The sequence below is a fragment of the Bombus bifarius genome, unplaced genomic scaffold (assembly GCF_011952205.1).
Source record: "Bombus bifarius isolate JDL3187 unplaced genomic scaffold, Bbif_JDL3187 scf7180000008417, whole genome shotgun sequence".
NCBI lineage: Eukaryota > Metazoa > Arthropoda > Insecta > Hymenoptera > Apidae > Bombus > Bombus bifarius.
Genome location: NW_022884649.1, coordinates 347,582 through 359,450, shown reverse-complemented (window position 1 = coordinate 359,450; position 11,869 = coordinate 347,582). Strand labels below are relative to the sequence as shown.

Genomic DNA, 11,869 nt, shown 5'->3' with positions numbered 1-11,869 from the left:
CATATACAAGAACCTACGTATTTCAATTTAAAGTTAGGGATCTATCTTGTTTGATTGGACACTAGCATAGGCAAGAACTTATCGAATTCCACGCTACAAGAGCTTATTTACTTGTACGGTTCTATGAAAAAGTTCATATCTACTTTTCTATCCGAGATAGATAAGTATAAGAATAACAAAATCGTGCATTAATTAAATTAATTGTAAGTTGCCTAAGAAAGAGAAATTAATTGTTTACCGCTTGTATATCGTTGGAATTCCAAAGGGCGCTGTTTCAGATACTGTGATTAAACTGAATTAAATGTCTTATTAGGCAAGCAAAAGAGTATTCGTTTCCAACGTATCATGGAACAACAGAATTAAAAGAAATTGAAGATACCCCAAAAAGTAGACCTACGAATAGCGAGGAGATACTGAATCTCAGGAAGAGTTTGTCAGGAAGAGCTGAAGAATTTGTCGGATAGACTAAACATGCTAGCACAAAAGTATGTTCTAAAACTACGATCGAACAAGAGTTGCACGATAAGAGACGTGATCCAGAACTTCGCTAACCAATTGATTTTGATAAAAAATCAGAGTACAGAGCATAGATCAGAGTGACGCAAGCGTAGAAAAACATAGAGAGACACGAGAAAATAATATAGATACAAATGATATATAAGGAAAATCTATTGGATAATTCATATACATAATATATTAACTCAGAAAAAATCGGAGAATTTTGATAAATACGGAAGAGGGATATTTGAGAAAGAAAATCATAATAGATAACAGTTACGCAGAGAAATTTACACGGACAGATCTAGGGTGGATTAAGGAATTGCGAATGGAGCTAACTTTAGCATAAAGCAAGAAGATGAACGGAGAGAAGATAATATCATAAGTTTTGAAATAAAGCATCAATCGTCACCGTGGAGGCGTTAGCGATAAGCAAAGCAATTGAATATTCGGAAAAAGAGTTCCCCGAGTCATAATACTAACAGAGCAATAACATAATAACTCAGCAAGCGTCCTGTCACCGACACGAGCGACAGAAGCCTAAAACTCTCAGGCAACAAAGTAAGAAACAGCCCATAGATTAGAAAAATTGCAGGGCGATTGTTGCTGGGAAATTACAGAAGAGAGACATCAGTTTGACGTGAGCGTCCGTAAACAAAGATATAGCGGGGAACGAAAGAGGAGACGTACGAGCAAAGGAAGTAATCTGGAGTATCAACACCAGCAGCAAGATATAAAAATTTCAATTTCAAACGTCTACGGGGAAATGAAAGGGACAGTAAATTTCCGCAGCACGTTTCTGAGAAACATTAGCTTCTCTTGGTCATCGACCGTCAACATTAGTAATCTTTCGTTGATTATGTAGCATCCAACGGTAAAAATCCTCGTCGAAAAGGAATGAAGAAGTCATTTGAAATGCTCGAACGTGGCGAATTTGTTACGGAATGCTTTCTGAACGTAGGGTCTCCTATTAGTCCTGTATTTCGATACATTTCACGAGCCAATTTCCTGCTGTTTTATAAATATCACGCTACTTTCTCATTAAATATAAGTACAGATGTAAACACATGGCAAGTAAATACAATTTAAGAGTAATTAGAATTTTAACATCATTTAAAAAAAAAAAAAAAAAAAATAGAAGTGACAGTTGGGTTACGACCCATGACTCCTTCGAGACCTTCTGAAAAAAAATGCGTTCAAAAGGATCTAAAGGATTTAAAGATCTTTAAAGATGTTTAAAGATCACGATCAACATCTATTTTGCATAAATTTTATTTGAGACATGGTCTCAGTGGAATTTGAATCCAAAAAGTATCTGTGCAATACATTAAACATTAGGCACCTGAACAAAACAAAACTATAAAACACTTATACTTTACTGATTATAGTAATATTACTCAGCTTCTCGTTAAATTATTTTTTATCATCACATAAATCCAATGACGTCAAGATCGATTTCGGTTTCATTAGAATTTCTAATCTAGGATTAATATTTATGTTTATATTAATATTATCGGCCACCGACCACTGAAAGTGTGGCACTATGACAACTATTTGCATATCCCATCGAAAATCGTAAACAAACTTATTAGACCGTGTGATCGAGAGATTTATGTTTTAAATATCTGTTACGCATTTGCGTTTTAATTTTAAGTTACGTTAATAATTTTATCGCCGAATGTAGTTGTATGAATGTGTTGAATGTATGAGGACGAAATTGCGTAGAAAAGCCAAATACCCAATGTCATGTTTTGTCTATTCCTTTGTTTCTTCTTTTTTGTTTATAGACAAAGGACATATTTCTTCTTCTCGTATCGTATCATATATACATCATATACTATGAGTGTAACGGGGATATGTAATCATATTTGAATATCATGTTTGCATAAATATATGCTATGATAAAAAAATATACTTTTCTCGTGTTTATCTACCCGCGTTATACATATTCATATATTATCAAGAGTGGGATAATCACAGAAATAGATAGGTAGATCTTGAATTGTTTATTGTCACCTACCACTTGTCACTGTGGAGTGAAACGTTCGCGAAGAGAAAACTCCGTGAAACTTGGATCCGGGAAACGCTTGCGTAGGAACTGAACACCAAGGTGGATTATTATATCGAAGGGATATTGAATTGTAAGCAACAACATTCAAGTACCTACTCTACTTTTCGACAAGCAAATTAACGATCGTGTTTCGGAAGTGCAATATAATAATATAAATATACGAGTAATAAGCACGGGCATTGAGATTCTGAATTTTCTGTGTAGCGAAGTAAATACGAGGCGAACAATTTTCGCTAACATTCTCTCGGAACGTTAATAGGTTTATTAAAAAAATTTATTCGGTGTGAACCTTTCGTGTCTAGAAAAATTTATAATTGAACTAGTGTTACGGTGTGCGTAAACTTTATCTTTATTGAAATCTTGTGTCCTGAAATTTTAGACGTTTCTATATTTTATAAGTTTTAATATTTTACAAAATTTTAGAAATTTACAAGTATATTATACGTCGATTAACTGGCGTCGAGTAGTGAATAAATGAAGTAATATTAGGCGGCGCAAAGATTACTTTAATAATTTAAAAGCGGACGGCTTAAATTCGTCGATTGGCTTGATGCGTTATATAAAATTGGTAGAATTTTAAACTCGATATTATTTGTTATATCGATTTCCGAAAGGAAGGAAGATATCTATGTTCGATTGTGTATATTTTTTTCTTGTAACTTTCTATATCGGATACAAAACACTCGAGAAATCAATTTTCAAACGCGTGTTCTGACCCATCGCCTGTTTATTGGCATTTCATAGCACGAGAATCGTTGATACATTGCTACAAGACGGTAGAGCAATCCTATTTTTGAAAGCTTCAAATCCTGAAGTTGATCTTTCATTTTCGAAATGTAGGCGCGTGTTGACATTTCATTTCAAAATAATTCGGATTATAACAGTAAGCAACCACTTTCTTCGGTGATTTATCTTCAAATTTTTAGAAGTTCTCCTGGCAGCTTTCCGGGCTGCTTCTACGTCGATTAATTGCCGCATTCGATAGGGGTAATGATACGAGAGTCATGATTATTCTCCCAGAAGTAAACAGCTTTCAATTTATCCTGATACTTTGCTATCGTTTTATCATGGACTCAAGGTACTAAACACATTTTCGCATGAATAAGGTCAGCCACGAGCTACGTTGGTAGGAGGCTTCCTCCTCATCTCTTCATTCATTAACGTGGGTCATAACCAATTGGCATCGCGATCGTTACCCTCACTTTCATGACAGAAAATGTTAAACAACGAATCCGCGTTCTTCGTTCAAAGGGTACACTCGTACCGAGCTTTTCTCCGTAATAACATAAGAGCGAACAGTAAGTTAACATCAACTGGAGTTAAAACATAGTTCGAGGAACAGCAGGAGCCAGAAGTCAAGTCATCAGAATCTCCAAGTCGAAGACAGTCAATCGACAGAAGATACATCATCACAATCGCCAAAACGAAGCGAGTCTCAGGTCGTACTCATTCGTAGTTTGTCATTCCATATACGTAACCTTGTATCACATTGAAGTTGTTGGATCTTTGGGAGTATATATTAACCTGTTAATATCAGCGTTATATTCACTCGACCACCCTTATTATTCCAAAAAAAAAAAGAAAATAAGGGGTCGATTATTCAAATCGTAACGGGAATTTACGACTCCCGTTGGCGCGCTTCTTCGAAATCGCGTCTTCCTGCGAACGGTCGAAACAGTATAAGTACAGATACAGATTCAGATCCTCATGTTACAGTGTTATTTATAGCAAAGGACATTACAAAAAAGTAACCTCGGTGTGTAGCTCTAACTGAAAGCTACAAGAAACAGCAATAGAAATCTATTTATAGCTCTTTTGTTTCTAGACCTTGTAATCCAAAACAAAATTCGCGTTCAAGGGCACAATAATATGGACTTGTCATTATTTTGAACTTTTTTTTCCACTAAATTCTATTCTCTTCGTAACGGCGGTTTCCAGGTCACGGATATACAAAAGAAAAGGTGTGGAATCTTCTTGAAGTAATTACTTCAACATTCTGTACGATCCGGTATAATGTGAATTCAATTTACTGGTGCTATCGTAAACCTGTGCTGTGCACTGCTGGAAAAAATTATTAACCGGATAAGAGGTCAGGGATAAAAGATGTAACACTTTTGGCAAATACACACGCTTATCTTTATGATTGCGTTATGTCCACGCGAAACAGCTAATCAGATTTGCGTATTATACGTTAGTCATTTTTACAGGAATGAACAGTACAGTTGAATAGTCTCGGTTTCCGCTTAATCTGTCGTTAGATTTCCAATGAAACTGGTGTTTTAATTTGTTAATATCGGTAATGCTGTTAAGGGGGTATTCTGGTCTAGAAATTTGAAAACATCGAAAATTTTTTCTCATATTTCCAAAGTTTAGACATTCAAGAATATGCCCTTAAAAGGATTTTTCAAAATTTCAATTATTTTATGTGTTACAGCCATTTTTGTGACGCGGCATCTGCTCCGATCTGACCGGAACAAATGAATAGTAGACGGTAGACGTTGTCCGAGTAAACTTGTCTCAAAACTTTAAACGCGTTTTTCTCGAAACTACTTTTCTCGAGTTGGCGTGCACGATATCTCAAGTTCTAATGAACCGATTTCTTTTAAATTTGGTCTGAATAGTCCTTATATACTCCTCTATCGTCCGGATCACGCTCAGCTCAAAATCTTTAATATTACTATTTTTTAAACGTTCGGAATTGTCAAAAAAAAAAAACGTGCGAAATAAGAAATTTTTTTTCAAACGGCCGTCATTTTGTGAAAAAATGTTGTATTGACTTTTCCAAGGTTCAGACGATAGCGGCATCCATACTAATTAAGAATCCGTTCGCATTTTTTGTCTCGGATGACCAGAAGGGTTGATATCATGCACGCCACGACAGCCCATTTTTTTGGCAGCACCCGCTTTGCCAGCTCATAACTTTTTAAATATCGAGTTCTTTTTTTCAGTGAATTTTTTACGCAATCTCGAAATATCAATAAACAAATGCTAAAAAGAAGGATAGCAAAAATATTTTTTGTTTCGCTTGTACAGAGCTTCAAAAATCGCCCGAAACTCGTGCCTCTAGACCAGAATACCCCCTTAAAGTACTAACTCAATAATGGAACAGTGCTAAATTGCATTACAGAAGAAGTGCATTACAGAAGAGCTAAAAAACAAGTTCGTGATTTTGATGCAAATGATATTCATAGCACTTCTTTTTCGAAACTGAAAAATCTGTTCTATTGATGATGCTTCGGAAAAAACAATGATTTAAAACACTGCATAAAACGGTTATATAAACCATTTGCGCAAGTGTATGACGTGGATATTAAAAAACTCATACATTGTTGCAATAAGCGCTTAACTAAAATGACTTAGCATCTGTATCGAAGTTATAAATCAATAAATCTTTTTAAAAAGTATTTTTACTATTGTTATCTCAAAACGGGTATTACTTTCTGGACGATCCTTAAATTCGCAGCACCGTTTTGGCACCACTCGATCGTTAGGCACGTGATAAGATTTAAAAAGGAGATAGCACAATGAAAGTCAACTACCGGCACCGGAGATATTGTTAGAAGCTACAATTCTACATCTATCTGACTTCTTAGGTGTTGCAGGCGACCAAGAGTTAGTATGTGTCGACGCAGGGTTACTTTTCGAGTATTCGAGTGTTGCTACGTCAAGTTACATTGTCCTCATCTGTGAGTTTAGGTGCCGCAATTTCCGGCAAAAGCCGGCAGTGTCTTTGCGTATCACACCGATATAACGCGTAAAAATCGTTCGAAGATCGAGCGTGCGAGAATTAACGAGTAATGAATCCCCCTTTGCGAGAATCCCCGTAAATCCGCTTGTGTTACGTCTCTAATAACTTTTTACCTGAATTGATTCTCAATCACCAACAATTTACTCACAGCTACCTAGTGCTTGAAGCCATGAATTTACACGATCAGTTCTCCGTTCGTTATAAAACTGTTACATCGGTTGGTACCTGGTCTGCGAGTTGTTGGAAGGTGGATGGTTAAATTTTGTTGAACCAAAGGGTATTCGAAAAAATTCGTAGCGCGCACGCGGAGTGGTAAAAGCTGTATTGGATTTTTCTTTTGCATCTGCTTCGATTTGATGGAAACCATTAACGAAATCAAACATGGGAAAGTATTTCAATAATTGCCTTTCCTCTCCTTTCAGCAGATTGGTGACATAGGCAAAGGCTGTGACTTTTTAAAAATTTTTGATGACCAGCGGAAAAAAGATGGACAGATTGGATTATATGTCGATCACCATACCTAATTATTCATACACCTTTAACTTCGAAAAAAGCCTTCCTTATTCGGATACTGTTATACGGATTTCGAACCACTATCCGTATTGTTTCTGCTACTGTTTCTTTTACGTTGTCCTAACTTTTGCCGGGAGATATTTCATGTCCAGTAGACCAAAGTTCGAGCTGAGAGGAATGCTCGTTTTGTGGAATGCCTCGCTCGCAATATTTTCCATTTTTGGATTCCTCCGGATGGGATCAGAATTATATCACGTATTAAGTCATTATGGATTTCAACATAGTATCTGTATCAGGTAGGAAATTGCACATTTATATTCTATTTTAGCTGTTAAAATAGTTTCAATAGAATAGTAAGTTCAGAACTAATTGCTACTTAAACATCGTCTATAAAATAGTTTTTATGTTAAAATTTACAAGATATTAAAACAGATATAAGTATTTTAATATCTTTATGCAGAATACGAGTAAACAAAACATTGGTCTATTGTACAAAAAAGTTTAGCTTCGTTAAAAAGTGCCATTCACCTTGAAATGACCTTACACAGCGATTTTCAACCTTTATACTACTACGTCTGCCCGAAAAAAAAATTTTTCCGCGCCCCTCTGCCTTTAATTTTTTTAATAAATATAATAATATAGATGTTTTAAATAATAAAAACTTTATTACAATAGAAAGCTACAATTAACAGAATAATAACAAGGTTTTGTTGTAACATATACGTGCGTTACGATATGAAGTTTTATTTATTTCTGTATTTATTTATTTATATGGTATGAAAATTAATATTTTATTAAAAAAATTTTGCTGCCTCCCCTGGAAATGTTCTCCCAGGGGACAGCTGATCTTACAAATTCTTTCTATCATTACACGTTTCGTTTAAAACGGATAAAGTAGAGATTTGGGAGAATAGCTTGGAATTTGATCCTATTTAGCTAATTTATATTTTAATGCTAGAATTTTAATGAAATATTGATATTAATTAAAACAATATTGCGATATTTCCAAAATATTAATTCGTAATAAGAACGTAATTATGTTCTTTTCAGTTATATGACATATGATCCCGTGATGGCTTTTTGGTCCTTAGTGTTCATTCTATCAAAGATCGTAGAGTTTGGTGACACAGCCTTCATTGTGCTACGGAAGCAGCCATTGCAATTTTTACATTGGTACCATCATATAACAGTTCTTCTTTATTCGTGGTTGTGTTTTATAGAGGATGCACCACATTCCAGATGGCATTGCGTAATAAATTACTTTGTTCATTCCTGGATGTATTCCTATTATGCTCTGAAAGCAATGCGATTCAGTCTACCAAAATGGTTTGCCATGTCGATCACTGTGCTACAGACACTACAGATGGTGTGGGGTTGTTTTACAGCTATTATGGCTTACAACTATATAACAAACGATCAAATTGACTGTCGTGTTAAATCCCACAACGCCAATATTTGTCTGCTGTTATACTTCAGCTATTTCGTTCTCTTTAGCAGATTCTTCAAACAGGCTTATCTATCCAATAATTGCAGAAAGATAAAAGAAAGCTCAAAGCATGCTCAAGACTAATTAAAGACACATTTTAGAAAACTTTTTCTAAGAATGCCTTCCAGTGGCGTTCCTTGAAAGCATGTTGTTCGAATCTGCTAAAACTTTTTATGCAATTCATGAAACTGGGCATGTAGAAAATAAATAAAACTTATTTATTAACTGTAAACATTTTAATAAAGATTTGCGGTTTTATTTATTATCTTTAAATTCTTTTTACATCCTTTAAAATAGAATAACTTTTTAACAATAGGACCAGATTGTAATTTTTTCTTTTCTTTTTTTTAAAAAAAAAGGATCAGTCTACTAAATGAAGCGTACAAAAATTTTTGAAAAAAATAATGCGATTAAAAAAGATAAAGGTCACTTTTTAAGTTTCTTATCTGAGCTTGTATATATGTGTATGTATATATGTGTTACGTGATTTGTCCGAAGGAAATTCCGCTTTTAGAAGAAAGCAATAGGGATACGAAAGACTTGACAAGATTCCATAAAGTTCTTAGATACAAGGTATTCGTGATTCTACTATACGGAATTCCCCCTGGACAATGCTAGAGCATCGATGATCACGTATTCGCAAGAAAGATATGAAAACACATGTACACGCTCTTGATTCTGATTGATCTACACCTTGATCCAGTGAAGGTAAATTTTCAGACTAGTGCACAGGTCCCCATAAGGTACTAGATATCTTGAGAAATAACAATGTTAAAATTAATGTAAAGGGAACCAAATTATAAAATACACATAAACAAACAAACTAGTTCATGTTCGCAACGACCAACCGAGGAACATACGAATTAAGGTGATCGGCTATAGAAACACGCGAACGATCTAAATCTTTTATACGTATTGCATGTGAGTTACTTATCGTAAACAAGCAGAGGAAAAGCAATTTTATGGTCCATTGGACGGAGTGCTTCCATCCTACCACTCAGAGTCGTACAGAGCTTCTAAGCTATTTCTGCGTTAGGCCATTTCGACCGTCATATTCTTTTAATGGACTATAGCGCGAGGAGCGACAAAATTTTGGAATGAATTTATGGAATTTTGGAACGGTTACTGCAACCATAATTGACATTCTATTTACATTGAAATTAATCAAAACGGCGGTAGACATAGTTATACACGGATACCAAGTACATGGAACATGTGCATGTGGAGTCACAACAATAGAAAGCTGTCGGTACGTTGGTTCAGAAAACTCTTCTTAGCCGAAATAAAGAAAGGGGGCGAGCGGGTCCGAAAGGAACGAGAGACGATACAAGACAAAAAGAATATAACAGAAATAAATTTCTCACCTTCCAACTCACCTATTCGCGAACGCGTGGGTTCTCCTCGTCCCGAGGAACTCCATCCGCTGTCGTCAAGAGCAGCTTCCTCTTTAAATTATGACAATTACATTTCAGAGTTGGTTGTGGAGGAATTTGAATTAAATCAAACTAAGTAATATGTATAATAAATTTATTAGGATTAAACAAATAGAATAAATTTGTTGGATTGAATAAAACTGAAGAATAAATACAATAAGCTAGTGAAATATCAGAATCGTTTATCCCTTTTAAGAAAACTTTTAAGTAAGCCGAAAATGCGAATATCTGCCAGTAGCATTATCAAGCTAGTCGGCACTACTCATCCGTACATTCTAACGATATATATTATAACAAAAACACGACCGACTATGGTATTTAAGATCACGGCGCGCTACAGATGGGTGAGTCAGATTTTGAATTCATCTCGTTCATCTCATTTAAGTCGTCCTAGGTATTTACCTGTTGTTCCGAGATTACCAAGAATCGGCTCGCTTCTGCAGCGCTGTTTTGTCTTGTTTACTTTTTCTTTTGTTATTAATCAATTTTGAACTGCAATTGTTTGCAATTCGTGCGATGCTTTTTCTGCTTTTATAAAACACAATTTTTAATGAAACCTGTTAAATAAACTCAGCTGAAAATAATGAAAAAAATTTATACGATAGGTTTATTCAAAATAGTCAGAACTGCTACAAACCAGAAGCAAATATTACAATTGACGAACAACTCTTGTTAAATTCTACACATATGTACATGCACAGTTTCTGCAGATGATGCAAATTTACTCGATATTTGCCGAATAAAACCGACAAATTTGGTATTAAATTTTTGCTGGCATTTGATATGCAAACTAAGTACATTTTAAACGGGTTTCCTTATTTAGGAAAGGATGAAACACGTGTTTTAAGGAGGGGGGGGGGGTAAGGTTAATTCGTACAAAAAAAGGCATGTTTTTGTGAATTTTTTCTGACGATACAGTTAAAATTTCTTTTTTAAAACCAATAGTACATTAAAGTATGACATTCGAAGAATATTGTATAAAATTTTCACGGAGAAATATTACAAAATACGGCAATGGCAGCAATTATTCGGACGTGTCTCGGAAAAAAAAAGTATAATTGCGGTGCCCCTCAGTACGTGGTGCTGGATCATCAGAAATCAAAAAACCAACTGCTGCATCCTTAATTATAAAGGCTTTGCTTTAATTCGGTGCTGCTACTCACGAGTAAAATATATATTCTCTATTCATTATGCTCGTCAAAAGTTCAATATAATACAACCAGTAAATTCCGTGTAGATTTGGACCTTCCATCCTACGACACGATTGAATGACCAAAGGAACAAAAATGCATACGACTTACGATTAGATGTGACGAACGTTGTCACTAACACTGCTGGAGTCCAAGACATGTCATCGTAAGACATGTCAGTGTAAGATGGTTCACTTGCAAGAAGCAGCAGACTACAAAGCATGGCATTCACCGCGGAAACATTTAATACATTTAACATTTACATTATTTTTTCAATGGAGATTCATAACTATTATTTTTTCATTCTTTCTGTTTACATAAATTGAATCGATTTTTGTACAAAAAAATATTGAGATAAATATGTAGCTAAGAAAGAAACAGAATATCAGGAGATATTTTAAATAAATTGATTTGCGCTATCGCAAACATCGATATCGAGTTTTCTCAACATTAGACTCGATACAACTGATGTTTTTTATAAATTTAACTAAATGTCCAAATAAGCCAAGGGTCCAGTTCGACAACAAAAATTTTGATCGGATTGATAACAAAAATAAAAGAAAGCAAAAGTCAGTAGTATTATGATTAGTATTTAAAGCGCTAGTTGCATCCTGTGGATTATCAGTCTGGTAGTAATGACATGATTCCATGACCATTCTCAATTTCGTAGCCAAATGAATCTCGTTTTTCTAGATCCCACGATCTCACTGAGCTTCGTAACATTGTCGCCCCTGGCGCGTGTGAACTTACTCCGCCAAATGTTATGATCATAGTGCTAATGATCTTCCGAGATTGGGGTACTCATATCATCATTGTCACTGTTCTTGTCATCACTACAGACATCCAATTCAGCAGGAATACAACTATCTGGCATTTTTCTCAAATGTCCGTTGGCTCTACTCGCATCGGTTGAGATTAAGTAGAGTTTAG

At 35.1% G+C, this 11,869-nt stretch overlaps 1 protein-coding gene across 1 annotated transcript; it reads left to right on the top strand.

Annotated features, from left to right (window-relative positions):
- The first annotated feature begins 2,500 nt into the window (after positions 1 to 2,500).
- On the top strand, positions 2,501 to 8,555 carry LOC117212922 (elongation of very long chain fatty acids protein 6-like). The gene is made up of 3 exons (XM_033458065.1): positions 2,501 to 2,639; positions 6,740 to 7,126; positions 7,881 to 8,555. Exons 2-3 carry the CDS (start codon positions 6,786 to 6,788, stop codon positions 8,398 to 8,400), a joined length of 861 nt encoding a protein of 286 aa, XP_033313956.1. The 5' UTR covers positions 2,501 to 2,639; positions 6,740 to 6,785; the 3' UTR covers positions 8,401 to 8,555.
- The last annotated feature ends 3,314 nt before the right edge of the window (positions 8,556 to 11,869 follow it).